The sequence below is a fragment of the Podarcis gaigeae genome (assembly GCF_964106915.1).
Source record: "Podarcis gaigeae genome assembly, chromosome: 8".
In the NCBI taxonomy this organism is placed as follows: Eukaryota; Metazoa; Chordata; class Lepidosauria; order Squamata; family Lacertidae; genus Podarcis; species Podarcis gaigeae.
The window spans coordinates 73,664,319-73,678,571 of record NC_139684.1 but is presented as its reverse complement, the minus strand read 5'-3'; the positions used below and the strand labels follow the sequence as shown (position 1 = coordinate 73,678,571).

The 14,253-nt window shown below is 45.1% G+C and overlaps 2 protein-coding genes across 6 annotated transcripts in view; one reads left to right on the top strand and one right to left on the bottom strand.

The window, feature by feature from the left end:
- The window catches only part of LOC310851471 (B-cell receptor CD22-like), a 31,204-nt gene extending 25,623 nt beyond the window's left edge, over positions 1 to 5,581 (top strand). For 3 of the 5 annotated variants that reach the window (XM_083753939.1, XM_083753938.1, XM_083753937.1), the window contains exons 6-9: positions 317 to 607; positions 1,872 to 1,971; positions 3,088 to 3,271; positions 4,811 to 5,581. In XM_083753939.1, the coding sequence (XP_083610065.1) occupies positions 317 to 607; positions 1,872 to 1,971; positions 3,088 to 3,271; positions 4,811 to 4,954 (719 nt within the window). In that variant the 3' untranslated portion in view covers positions 4,955 to 5,581. The remainder of the gene's footprint in view (positions 1 to 316; positions 608 to 1,871; positions 1,972 to 3,087; positions 3,272 to 4,810) is intronic. The other 2 variants (XM_083753940.1, XM_083753941.1) reach the window with 2 other exon arrangements.
- Positions 5,582 to 7,784: 2,203 nt separating this feature from the next.
- On the bottom strand, positions 7,785 to 13,285 carry HAMP (hepcidin antimicrobial peptide). Its single transcript, XM_083754472.1, has 3 exons — positions 13,095 to 13,285; positions 9,479 to 9,547; positions 7,785 to 8,070 (listed from the first exon to the last, which is right to left on the bottom strand). Exons 1-3 carry the CDS (start codon positions 13,170 to 13,172, stop codon positions 7,966 to 7,968), a joined length of 252 nt encoding a protein of 83 aa, XP_083610598.1. The 5' UTR covers positions 13,173 to 13,285; the 3' UTR covers positions 7,785 to 7,965.
- Between the last annotated feature and the right edge of the window lie 968 nt (positions 13,286 to 14,253).

The following is a 14,253-nucleotide window of genomic DNA, read 5'->3' as shown; positions in this document are numbered from 1 at the left end:
TGTGCTTTAAATGTGTGGTGTGTGGTATATTCAATCTCTGTCTAGAGATTTGAATGACGGGACAGGGGAATGGGGGAAACTATTTCCCCACCCACTTTTTCAGCCCTTCGCGTCTCTGTCTTCTTCCCTGCTCTACTAGCCTCCATAAACTGGTAAAAAAACCTCTTGCAGGCTAGTACTTATTTGCAAGGCTGCATTAAGTGCACATTTTAAAACCCTTTAAACTTTTGGAAGTGTAGCAGCTTGGACCATGGGAACACACACTGTGACGTCTGGTTGTTCTAGTTTTTAAAATATCCCTCTGCCATCCTTGCAGATAAGCCAGTGATCCTGCCTCAAGGGAACTGCACCTTGTCACGGACTGGAGAAATAGTAACGTGTTACTGCATAGCCGAGGGAAACCCCTTACCCGAAATCGAGTGGCGCCTACCAAACCGTACCGTTCCTGGGGAGTTCAACAGCTCTGAGCTGCAGGCAGCCTCAGTCTCCTGGGGACAGGCCATCATTGGGATATTGACAGGCCCCACCTCCAGCCTCACCAACGTGTCTTGCACAGCTACCAACCAACACGGGCCAAGCCAAATCACACTACCCACCATCCAGGCAGGTAAGTAAGTAAGGTTTAAGTGCTAATAAGAGGTATCTGGGAACATAGGAAGCTTCCTTAAATCAAGTGAGACCATTGGTCCATCTGGCTCAATATTGTCAGCTCTGGCTGGCAGCAGCTCTCAGCACTATATGGAGATGCCGGCTGAGCCTGGGATCTTCTGCATGCAACACAAATTATCTCCATGAGACATGGGGACAAATCTGTCACTTTGGGCCTCTCTCATTTTCTTATCTTTCCAATATTCAGTTCTCCACATCAGTTCACAATTATATATATATAAAAAAAATGGTATGAGGATACGTCAGTGTGAATTAGTATGAATCTCTCCCAGTGTGCACATTTTTGAAAGCAAATTCCCCTCATAAAATGCATTTTCCCCTCTTAACTCGTATATGCAATTTTACTCACAGTACCTATACTACATTGCAAAAGTCAGAAGAGTGCAGATTTTGGAAGGGTTACAGTACATGGTTTCAAGATGTGCGAATTAGGTAGATTCACCACATGTGAACTACATGTGATGGGTTTGGGCCTTTGCTTCCTAGCTGTTTGATTTACTAAACGGGAGACACAGAACCTGGGGGTGTGGGGAACAATCCATATCAGAGGAGGGTTATAAAACCCTTTCTCCATGCTACGGTCGAGATCCAGACCTTTCCCCACCCTCACCCAACTGCTGCACTTCTGAAATGACAGTGCTCTGTGCTCTAGGTTGTCAGCCTGGTCCCTACTGCCCACTAGTGGGCATTTCAGGATTCTTGGTGGGCAGTAGGGGGTTCTGTGGCACAAGCTGAATCCTCCTTCTATCGAGCACTAGTGGGCGGTGAGGAAATTTTACCATCAAGAAAGATGCAGTAGTGAGCGGTAGGTATAAAAAGGTTGACTGCCCCTGGTCTAGACACTTGTTTTATTCCCCACAATGCCTCAGAGTGGCAGTAAGCCAGAGGAATTGTGGGAAATTAGAAGGATAGCTAAATCAAGTCAGCGGACACATTTTGGAATCCTGGACCAAAAAGGGATGGAGGACTGAAGGCAGGCACCACCAGTGACTTGGGGGGCTTGGCTGATGGCCAAGAATACTAGGGGCTGATGCTGACCTTTCTGGCAGGCTTAGCATCTAACAGGTGAAGCTGTCATGGAGAAGGTACCACCTGGATTTCTGCCAGTCAGCTGACTGCTAGAAGGGACCTTGCATCTCATCCGCATGCGGACGGCCTCTTTGCAAAGGACAGCCACCAGGTTTCACTGTCTCTTTTTGCAGGGGACACCACCCTCCTGCTCATGGCCTCTGGGGGTGCCGTTGGGGGCCTCCTCTTCTTCTCCCTGCTGGGAACGGTGATCTACAAGGTGACGAAGAGCAGGTGAGCAGCTGGATTCATCCTCAACACTGTTAGCAAGTAGATGCTGGCTTTCATTATTTAGCAAAAACCAGCTTATGTACCCTCTTCCCCCACCCTCTCCCCTGTCTCCATTACTGTGGAGGGTTGCCAACTTTTTTTACGGGCTGATGCTCCTGCGCCTTTCAGAGAAACCTGATCTGCAGACATGAGCAGTTGCTCCCCATGGCTGGGGAAGCTTCACCTGCATCAATCTTCCATGAGCGGTGCTAGATTCTCCCACCGCTATAGGTTGACAACCTTTTTTTTAAAAAAAATAATAATATTCAATTTCCAATACAAGATTTAAACATACATTTTCAATATTATCACAAATACATAATTTTGACTTCCTTCAGCTCATCCGTGAATCTTCCGTTTTCTAATCTTCTATCCGCAGTTCTAAATTTAACATTGCCTTTTATTTTAAATAAACCTATTCCCTTATTCCCTTTTTTACAGTGTTTCTAATATTATTTCTTCACAAAGCTTCCTGTAAACCCACAAACGTTATTTGCGTATCACAAATGCTTTTCATATAGTCCACAAATTTGCTCCAGTCCTTGGTAAACTTGTGATCTCGTCGGTTTCGGATCCTTCTTGTTAGTTTATCTAATTCTGCGTAGACCATTAATTTAATTCTCCATTCTTCTATCGATGGTAATTCTTCCTGCTTCCATTTTTGGGCCAGTAGTATTCTTGCTGCTGATACTGCATATAAAAATAATTTATGGTCCTTTCTATTTATTTCCTTTCCAACCATTCCTAACAAAAAAGCTTCTGGTTTTTTAACAAATGTATATTTCATCATTTTTTAAAATTCATTATATATCAGTTCCCAGAAGACTCTCACCTTTTTACACTCCCACCACATATGATAAAATGTTCCCTCTTTTTCTTTACATTTCCAACACTTATTACATACTTTATACATTTTTGCTAATTTCACTGGAGTGATATACCATCTATAAACCATCTTCATCATATTTTATTTTAATGCAGTACAGGCTGTGAATTTTATCCTATCGGTTGACAACCTTATCCCTACACCCCACTTATAACACCATGGCTTTCTTTTCCCTCCTCCCTTTCTGCCGCTAGAAAAAAGGGGCAGAAGAAAGAGGAAGATGAGGAGCAGGAAGACCCTACGCTGTATGTCACGGATGAAAATGGAGAGCAGAAGACGTCGCTCAAAGTAGAGAAGCCCTCCAGGTCCAAGAAGAAAGAGGAGCAGTTCAACATGTACAGCAAGTCGAAGGGAGGAGGGAGCCCAGCTGCTGACAATGTAGGGGAAGGCTCAGGGCAGTACAATACTCAGGGGCGGATTTACTGTGAAACTAGGTCAGCCCTGATAGCTCAGTTGGTTAGAGTGTGGGGCTGATAATGCCAAGGTTGCCGGTTCGCTCCCTATGTGGGACAGCTGCATATTCCTTCATTGCAGGGCATTGATCCACAGGGTCCCTTCCAATTCTATAATTCTATAATGAAACTTAAGCTTTGGGCTCCTAATTCTGGAGGAGCCCCAGAAGCTGCTTTCATCCACATTGCTTAAAAACTATGAGACCCCATATGAGTTGCATGACTCAGATTGATTATTATTTTTTCATAGAATCATAGAACTGTAGAGTTAGGGATGCAGGTGGCACTGTGGTCTAAACCACTGAGCCTCTTGGGCTTGCCAATCGGAAGGTTGGCAGTTCAAATCCCCACCATGGGCTGAGCTCCCATTCCTCTGTCCCAGCTCCTGCCAACCTAGCAGTTTGAAAGCACGCCAGTGCAAGTAGATAAATAGGTACAGCTGTGGCGGGAAGGTAAAAAACATTTCCATGTGCTCTGGTTTCCATCACGGTATTCCGTTGCACCAGAAGCTGTTTAGTCATGCTGGCCACTTGAAAGCTGTCTGTGGACAAACACCGGCTGCCTCAGCCTCAAAGCGAGAAGAGGGCTGCAACCCCATAGTCGCTTTGACTGGACTTAACTGTCCAGGGGTCCTTTACCTCACCTTTAGAGTTGGAAGGGGTCCAGTCTGACCCCTCTGCAATGACTGATGTGGGGTTCAAACCCACAACTCTGAGATTAAGAGTCTCATGCTCTACCAACTGAGCTATCTTGTTAAAGGAGATGACTTGTTGTATATATTTCAACAATCCCAAAGTCTGAGAGTCAGTAGTGCAGATGTTGTAAAGGTTTGGTGATCTGATGTGGAACAACCCCACTGATGATGATAATACAGGTTACCCAGACTTTGTTGCTGGTTGCGAAGGGGCCCCCATGGCAGTTCAGGGCTCCCACAAGTGTGGGTCTGCCACTGAGAACATACAGCTTCTCCAAAGCAATCATATTATTATTATTATTATTATTATTATTATTATTATTAATTTGAGACCATCACACCATGAAAACAGATCAAAACAACCCTACCATAGGAAGCCTGGGCAACACACTTGTAACAAAACAGCGCCCATCTTAGTCTACCGAAAGCCTGGACAGTTAGGCGGGGAAATAAGCTTTTACTTGGTGCCAAAACATATGTCAACAAAGACACCAGGTGGCCCTCACTGGGGGAAACGCATTCCACAAATGGGGAGCCACAACTAAAAAGGCCCCTCTTCCTTGTCACTGCCCTCTGAGCCTCCCTCAGACAGGGGAACAGGAGAAGGGCCTGCAAAGGCAATCTAAGGTTAGGTCCATATCAGGTAGTTTGTTGCAGGTGCTGGGAATTGTAGTCCCGTGAGAAGGGTAAACCACAGTTCCCAGGCTTCTTTAGGGGAAGCCATGTACTTTGAATGGACTAAAACTCTTCCTTTCTCTTTTTTCTTTTTAGGATCTGAGCACCAAGGCCTACGAATCCATGGCGGTGGCTGAAGATTATGAAAATGTATCAGCCGGTGAGCTGACTGGACTGTACGGGAACCTGGGCAACTGGAAGCCCACCTCTGGAACCGACCAGATCTACTCCAACGTCTGACCCGAGGAAGGAGAGAACTTTTGTCCAAATGCTTTCCTTTTCCTTTTTTTCTATTTAACAAGTGCTTGTATAATAACTAGAAGTAATGCTAGCTAGACCAATGGGGGTGATCGAGTAGGAGAGCCATGGGGGGAGGGAGGGATGGTGTCAAATTCGTACGCCCAAATAAATCTTCTGAGGCTCCCTCCATGCAACGGTTACCTCCTACAATTCCCTGGGGGAGTATTGTTAGTATAAACCCTCGGGACTCCCTGCTGCAGGGAAAACAAAATACTAGTATTAACTCTCAGGACTTCCTGCTCTTTTTGTGTGTGTCCAGGGATATGTTCTTGGGTGTAGAACCCCAGTTCCCAGTCCATGAGGGGGAATATTTATGACCTTACCCCCTGAGGCTCCTTTCTGTGAGGAAGTATTATTGATCCTCACCCCTGGGATTTCTTGCTGCGAGAGGGATAGCTAATGGCACTGAGCCTCTCCAAGACTGAAGGGTGTTTGGAGGGTTGTGCTGTTCTAATCCTGTCTCTTTCTTTCTATGGCTGAGGTCTTTCCTGCTGTGCTGAGCCTATTGTGTCAGTGGATTTTACTGTCAAGACTTTCAAAGTATATGTCTCTATTTTTGTACTTTCAGCATGAATCTGTGGCTTTTATTACTGTGATTAATTTGGGGATGGGGTGGGAGAGAGGGTGCCATGGAGATCTCTCAGCGGGGGCGGTGGGAGGCTGCCTTAAATGGAAGACTTCTTCGAGCACACAGAAGATTAGGGGTTGCTGTGTTTCCTTTCCCAACCAGGCTCCTGTCTGAACAGCTACAGGACGGTCAGAAATAAAGCAGTTCCCTTTCTGCCACTGCATAGCACAGGTCAAATGTCACCCTCCAGGCCCCTCTAGACCCAGCCATCAGGACTTTCCCAAAACTACTGCTCTCATCAGCAGTAGCATGGTGGAAAATTCAGAAGTTCACGGTCTCTTTCTGATAATCACCCTCACGCCCCTTCTAAGATTATACAATCATATTACAGTGGTACCTCGGGTTACATACGCTTCAGGTTACATACGCTTCAGGTTACAGACTTGGCTAACCCAGAAATATTACCTCGGGTTAAGAACTTTGCTTCAGGATGAGAACAGAAATCATGCAGCGGCAGTGGGAGGCCCCATTAGCTAAAGTGCTACCTCAGGTTAAGAACAGTTTCAGGTTAAGAAAAGACCTCCAGAATGAATTAAGTTCATAACCCGAGGTACCACTGTATAATTATACAACAACAACAACAATAAGGAATGCATTGCAACAATCAGTGCAGATCTCCATGTCTTGCCTTTCAGCAAGATCCGCTATTTTCTGTGCAAGTATACATGGGCAAATGTTTTGGTAAGTGTTTTTTTCCATGAAGTGGCAATGTACATGACAAAAGTTGCACACCGTTCTCTTGAGACCGAAGCACCTTGTGTTTAAAGTTTTCCTGAGCACCTTTGGAGCACACAGAACCCCCCCCTTCAGTCTTCTTTCTGTGCACCTCCTCCAGGGTGACCTTACGTTTGGAAGCCTGGAACCCCCACTGGTCTGAGTACGCCTTATTCTGGGCCTCTATGCACCAAATTCCCCTTTTCCCCACTTTGGTTTTTCATGCTTACATCTCCCTTGTATTCATAAATTTATGAAGCATTTTAGGGTGTTGAAACATTTTCACACGCAATACTATGATATACAGAAAGGCAGCACTACACGTACAACCCCAGACCATCCAAGTATCCCTATTTTCCAAGGACATCCCTGATTTAGAAAAACTGTTCCAATTTCTGATTTGATCCTGGAATGTCCCACTTTTCCTTAAGATGCCCCTATTTCCAATGGAGAAATGTTGACGGGTATGGAGGTCCCCCCCCCCCAGCTGTCTGAAGGCAATCCTGTATAGAGAAGGGTTTTTTTTTAATGTTTAATGTTTTATTGTTTTTATATATGTTGGAAGCTGCCCAGAGTGGCTGAGACAACCCAGTAAGATGTGGTGGTGGTGGGGCATAAATAGTAAAATTTTCATTATGGAATGGGACATCCCTATTTTCATTGGAGAAATGTTGGAGGGTATGCAACCCCCTCACCCCCCCCAATAAGTTCAAACTTAGTCCACTGCAATTGGGGTAATGTGCAGAATCCAGTTGTATAAATATCTTCATCCAAACACACAGAAATCTCACATTAGTTTAACACCAGCCTTCATCACATGTGCCTCCTGAGCTGAAACACTGGAGACCGAAACCTCATGAGGAGACCAAACCTTAGCTTGAAAGGCTCAAGAACATTTCACCCGGAGAAGGGATTATTAAGAGGTGATGTGATACTCATCTACAAATTCGAAGGGCTTTTATATGGGTGATTGAGCAAGTGTATGTTCTGATGCTCTGAAGGGCATCTGGGTTCACTTTACAAGAGGATTTTGGTTAAACATTAGGAATGACCTGCTGACTGCTTTAGCTGTTCGACCGTGAAAGAACCATCCTTGGGAGATTCATGGTTAGAGGGGGTTTTAAAGCAAAAACCGGATGGCTACCTATCAGGAAGGCTATGGTCATAGATTACTTGCATCAGTCAGTAGAAGATAAGGAAGAAGAAGAAAAAATAAGACCGATTTAGATGAATCTGCACCTGAAGCCCTGGAGAGTTGACATCAGAGGACGGCAGAGGACACAAGCCTTTGACAATATTACGTTCCCCATACGCGCTTGAGACTAAAACTCCCACCTTCCCTTGCCAGCAGAGCTCTATGGCAGTTGTGAGGTAAAAAGTAATCACAAATACTTCGTGAGGTAAAAAAAACCTCGCAGACAGTCATGAGGTAAAAACACTTTAATTCCCAATAGTAACAAACGAGAGCACACAAAAGTGAGCAAACTAATAAATAAGGAAAAAATTGTTGAAGGTGGTAGGGAGCAGTACGGGGTGGGGGGCAAGTTTGGGGAGCCTGGTGTGTGTGTGGTGCTGAGACGAGGAGCGGCCCGGCGGTCATCCTTGGCCCTCAGGCCCAACAGCACATGCCACATCCTTTGTTTCTGCAGCAATTGCAGCAGAAGTGGCAGGTGGGGAAGTGGCTGTTGAAGCGCTTGTCTCTCCGTAGCAATGCCTGCAGTGGTGAGAAGAAAGAGCCCATTATTAACGGATTCATTTATTCGTTTTGCAGTCTGCCCTCCCCATATTTGCTTAAAATGAGGCTCACAATGAGGCTTGAATACAAAGCACAAATAAAGTAAAACAAGAATAAATAAATAAACCAGTAAGACCTATAGCAGCCCCTCCAAATGTCCCTATTTTCCAGGGACATCCCTGATTTAGAGAAGCTGTCCCGGTTTCTGATTTGATCCCAGGATGTCCCACCTTTCCTTAGGACGTCCCTATTTTCATTGGAAAAATATCAGAGGGTATGCTATTATTCAACTCCAGAGTTGTCTGAAGGCAATCCTTTTTTAAAAATGTTTTATTATGCTTTTGTATATGTTGGAAGCTGCCCAGAGTGGCTCAGGGTGACCCAGTCAGATGTGTGGGGTTATAAATAGTAAAATGATCATTATGGAATGGGACATCCCTGTTTTCATCAGAGAAAGGTCAGAGGGTATGGTCTAGTCACTAGTGCAATTTAAAACGAACGAAATTAATAGTCACTCATGTTTACCTCAGAAGAGGGACGATGGGCATTTTTTGGGCCAAAGTTTGCGAGCCGGGCTTGGCCTGGTTTTGTTTATTAAGGAAAGAGGTACAGATTGTATACTCCTTTTTCCCAAATGCAGTTAAAAGGGGGTTTACAACTAGGCTCGGATATGAAACAACAGATAATATAAAGCATGGGAGCATAAATAAATAAAAATAAATCAGTAATGCCGATAGTGTAATTGAAACAAGTGGAGTTAAGAGTTGCTACTGTTTTCTCTCAGGAAAGGGAAAGCAGAGGGGGAAACTGAAAACCTGATAGGCTTTCTAGGTGTGGGATTGAGGAAGGATGGACAAGCCCTGAGAGAAGAGCCATAGCTCAGAAGATCCACTGGCATCTTTTGTTAAAAAAGATCATGAGAAAATGATCATCCTGACACCCTGGTGTGCCAGGCAGATCTGATCTAGTAGAAGAGAGCTTTCTATATTCCAGGACAAATTAGACTTCTCAGGGTCCTAATCAGCTGTCATTAGGTAGGACTGCCACAATTTATTTTATTTTATTTTATTTTATTAAATCTAGGTATCTCAAGCTGAAGGCTTCTGAGCCTGTACAGAGAACCTCTCTTCTGAATGGGCATGTTGTTTTCTTGTTTTGTTTTTAAGGGATTTAAGTGGGGAGTGGGGACAAAAGGAAGGGCAGGAGAAGCCAGAATTGCATTCTCCTTCGAGGCTGCATTACTCTAAAGCAAGATTCAGGAATATAGCCTGGCACGCCAAAGGATCTTAGTGCGGTGCTGAGAGAGACATCTATTTCTCCTTGCACCATGCTGCCCCCTTGCCTTCACATTGGAGTAGTACAAGCACCACTGGGATATAGGTCTCACCTGAACGGTATTCACCCTGGGCTCTGTCTTGTACGTATCCAAGCTCGTGAGGTCTTTCTCAACATCTGTCTGTGAAGAGAAAGAAGGAGGGGATTTGTTTTAGCTCATCTGTTACTGAAGGGGGGAAATCTTTCCAAACTTCACAGGTTGGGGAAAAGCCAGACTTGGCACATTTTCAACTCTGGTTCCCTCCTTGTTCTCCCCACCCTCCCTCAGCACAGTGGCACAGTTAGGAAAGTTTAGACCAGGGTTTCCCAAACTTGGGCCTCCAGCTGGTTTTTTTGGACTACACCTCCCATCATCCTAGCTGGCAAGACCAGTGGTCAGGGATGATGGGATTTGTAGTCCGAAAATAGCTGGAGACCCAAGTTTGGGAAACCCTGGTTTAGAATCAGGTTTCATAAACACCATTCTCTCTTTGCGGTGGGTCAGTGGGAGAACATCTGCTTTGCAGGCAGAACGTCTCAGATTCAATCCTAGAGTCTCCAGGTAGGGCTGAGAGAGAGAAGCCAAAAGCAGCCAAGATAAATAATCTTTCTGATAATCAACTGTTTATTCAACTCAATGCGTTTCAGTGAAATTTCCTTCAGCGGGAGCTGCAAAAGCATTCAATTTCTTAAAGGTAAGGGTAAAGGGGCCCCTGACCATTAGGTATCCAGTCGTGACTGACTCTGGGGTTGTGGAGCTCATCTCGCTTTATTGGCCGAGGGAGCTGGCGTACAGCTTCTGGGTCATGTGGCCAGCATGACTAAGCCGCTTCTGGCGAACCAGAGCAGCGCACGGAAACGCCGTTTACCTTCCTGCCGGAGTGGTACCTATTTATCTACTTGCACTTTGACGTGTTTTCGAACTGCTAGGTTGGCAGGAGCAGGGACCGAGCAACGGGAGCTCACCCCGTCACGGGGATTCGAACCACTGACCTTCTGATCAGCAAGTCCTAGGCTCTGTGGTTTAACCCACAGCGCCACCCATGTCCCTCTATTCAATTTCTTAGGACCCTGATTTGTCAAAGCTAAGAAACTGAAGAGCTGAGCTGGATCAACAGTTGATTATGAGCACTGGAGCTCTCCTATCCCTTTGATCTTTCTCCCCCTCTTGTTGCCAGGGCTGGGAGAGACCCTTATCTGAATTCCTGGAAAGCCACTGCTGGTCAATGTGCACAATACTGCGATAGATGGACCCAATGGTCTGACTCCATGTAAGGCAGCTCCCTATGTTCCTAAATATCCATTTCCATCTAAAGAGAGGGGCCATTAAGTCCACAGTCTGAAAGGACCTTCCTGCACCACTGCTTGCAGCAGTTCTCAACCTGTGGGTCCCCAGATGTTGTTGGACTACAACTCTCATCATCCCTGATCTCTGGCCTTGCTAGCTAGGGGTGATGGGAGTTGTAGTTCAACAACATCTGGGGACCCACAGGTTGAGAAAGGCTAGTTAGAGAATGTGGAACAGCCTTGAAAATACAAAACTAAATGAAGTTTTCCTCAAAGGCAAGGGGGGGAAGAGGGGGGAGAGAATTGTGATTGTTCAGGGACTGATCTTAGAAAACAAGGACTAGGGACAACCGAAGTCCTTGCCAAAACCCTGCAAAAGCCAGTTATAGTCCCCGTTTATTGTAGATAAGTTGCTAAAGCTGAGGAAAGTGAGGCTATCTTCAAGCAAAGCCAGCCCAAGACATTTGGTGCTCTGAGATGGAGCGGCCAGCGCCTTTCCCTCAACATAGTGAATACCCTGGTTCAGCTATGGCCAGATTCACAGCATGCCTTTAAAGCATGACTACACCACTTCAGCAGTGCTGGCTCCCTTCTAAGAAACCTGGGATCTGAGGTCTATAACAGTAGCTGAGAATTGTTAGAGACCCCATCCCAGTCCCTGTCCCAAAGCTACAGTGCCCCGAGAGGGTTAGCAATCAATCTCTCTCTTCCCAGAAAACTGTGAATTGTAGCTCTGCAGGGTAGGAACTCTCCAGAATTCAGTTCCGGCACCTCTCAGGTAGGCACCATGGCCATTCTAAGATAACAAGGGAGGTGCTCATGGTGAGTTCAGGCACCTCTTTTTTCAAGAAAAAAAATAGCACAGGGTAATGCTAACAAAGTAACAATTTGCTATCTTTCATGGCACCCCAGATCTGTCACAAAGTGGCCACCATGCTTGGCCTCATAGGAGCCAACTCCTAAGGGCCAAGGTCCCTTCAGCCCCCCCCCCCCAATATTTTTGAGGACTGCCCCCCCCCACAAAGCTGGTGGGCATTGCCATTCAAATGGTTTGCATGTACCTTGTCTTGTGGTCAATTATGCGGGGTGGGGATTACCTCCCCCCCCCCCCAAAAAAATATTTTAATCAAGTTGGCATCCCTGCATGGCCTAAGAGTAGCTCCATCAGCTTGCAAGTTCATGGAGTCCGATGCAACTCAAAACAATTAATTGTGAAGCTATGCGCCACCGAGTCATACCGCTAGACTAATATGTGGATCGGAACGAAGCTTTCTGTGAGATTTCATAGTTCTTGGCTCGAAAAAAGAACTCCAAAGTGTATTTTTAAATGATGTACAGGAATAAATGTTTACTGTCAATTCTATCCATATCTACTCAGGTTGGTTCCTCTGATTTCAGTGGGGTAAGTGTGCATAAAAGGGACCCCTGACCATTAGGTCCAGTCGTGACCGACTCGGGGGTTGTGCATTCATCTCGCTCTATAAGCCAAGGGAGCTGGCGTTTGTCCGCAGACAGCTTCTGGGTCATGTGGCCAGCATGACTAAGCCACTTCTGGCGAACCAGAGCAGCGCACGGAAACGCCATTTATCTTCCCGCCAGAGCGGTACCTATTTATCTACTTGCACTTTGACGTGCTTTCAAACTGCTAGGTTGGCAGGAGCAGGGACCGAACAACAGGAGCTCACCCCGTCACAGGGATTCAAACCGCTGACCTTCTGATCGGCAAATCCTAGGCTCTGTGGTTTAACCCACAGCACCACCCGTGTCCCTTAGAACCCCAAAATGCACATTTTAAGAGAAAATGCATCCAAAACATAATACTGAGATGTGAAATTTCCTAGGGATTTTTAAATAATAATAATAATAATTACAGCTTATATCTTTTTAAAACAATCCCATACACACACACACACACAGAGAGAGAGAGAGAGAGAGAGAGAGAGAGAGATTTTGAAAGATTAAAACAGAAACAAAAAAAACCTAACAATATAAGATGCTGATGATATATGGAAACAGGCTGGAACGGATTTATGAGTGAACACATGTAAAAGTGACGAGGTTCACAAATAGACGGCTCTATCCTAGTTAAGGGGGCCTTTGCTCAGTTATATGATACAAAACTGGCTGACACCAAAAAGACCATTGGCAGAGGATCTGCTTTGCAAGCAGATGGTCTCAGGTCTGAACCTTGGCATGTCCAAGCTGGACTGGGAATGTCTGCTGCCTAAAACCTTGAAGAGACACTTCCAGCAAGGGCAGATGTTCCCTAGCCAAATGTTTCAATAATCTGACTTCCTATGAAGTCCCATGACTTCCTATAGCCTCCTAAGTTCCATTGGATAGACTTGACTAGGAAGATCGTCTCATAAATTCCGCCTCATAATTTAGAATGTGATTCTCACCTGAAGTTTGAAGGCACAAGTGTTTCTGGTGGCAGAGCTGAGAAGAATGAAGACCACGCAGACTAGTTGCAGTTTCATCTTCCTTTCTTGCGATGGGTCCTGTCCCTTTCTTTTCAATCACTTTTCTCTCTCTTTTCCCCGCTCTCAGCCTGTCACGATCTCTCTCTGATAGGCCTAGAATGTGTTATTCCCAAGCAAAGAAGAGGGCTACTTTTATAATGCCAGAGAGTCCCTCCTCAGCTTGGAATCAGCCAATCGCCTGTGTTCCAAGAAAGAACACGTTTGGATGAGATAAGTCTTGAGCAAACAGGTCAATAGGCTTATCACATTTTATCAGAAACTCATATTCCACACACACAGAGGAAGAGGGGGCCAAATTTCCTAACTGATGTAACTTGAGGTTGCTCCATGACACTTCACATCCTTATTTACGCCTGCATGTGCAGCTACTGAATGGAAAAAGTTTGATGTACAACAACAGGATTGACACATTCTTTCATAACTTTTAATCTACCATCCTTTCTGGGGTTTCCCCGGGGATTACAACTGATTTACTGAAATTTTGTGGTGGGTTTTTACCTTTAATTTTTTTTTTAAAAAAAACTGGAAGCCAAAAATAGGAAAATGCAGCTTATGCACTATGACTTCCCCACGTTTTGCAACACGCTTCCAATCTGCGAACAGAGGAAGTTTCACAGAAGGGGAGAATGGTTTAAGAAACAAATCAGGAAGGCAATCGTCACCACAGGGTGGGAGCACAGTTCCTGAGGAATACTTAGAATGGAAGACATTACTGATCACTAAAACCTAGTTCTACGGCAGAGCCCATAACAGACATAGGAACAACACAATTCGAATTCGGATTTATGAAGTCTGTGCACCTTGACAGATTTCAATGCAAATTGATTTCAGCTCAATGAACGGGCGGCTGGTGTCAATCTATTTAAGATCCGGCTTACAGTGCAATTGTGAAGTCGGGTCCAATTCATTGAGCGTCATCTACAATTATCAATTGGGCTGTGAATTCTCAGAAATTAAAGAAAGAGGAGAACAATGACATTATTAAATTATTTGCTGCACCTTTACTTACTTCTGGATAATTTTGTGCCACCAAAGGATTTGATGTGTTTGCTATTTTGAATCACAGGGGTTTAAAATA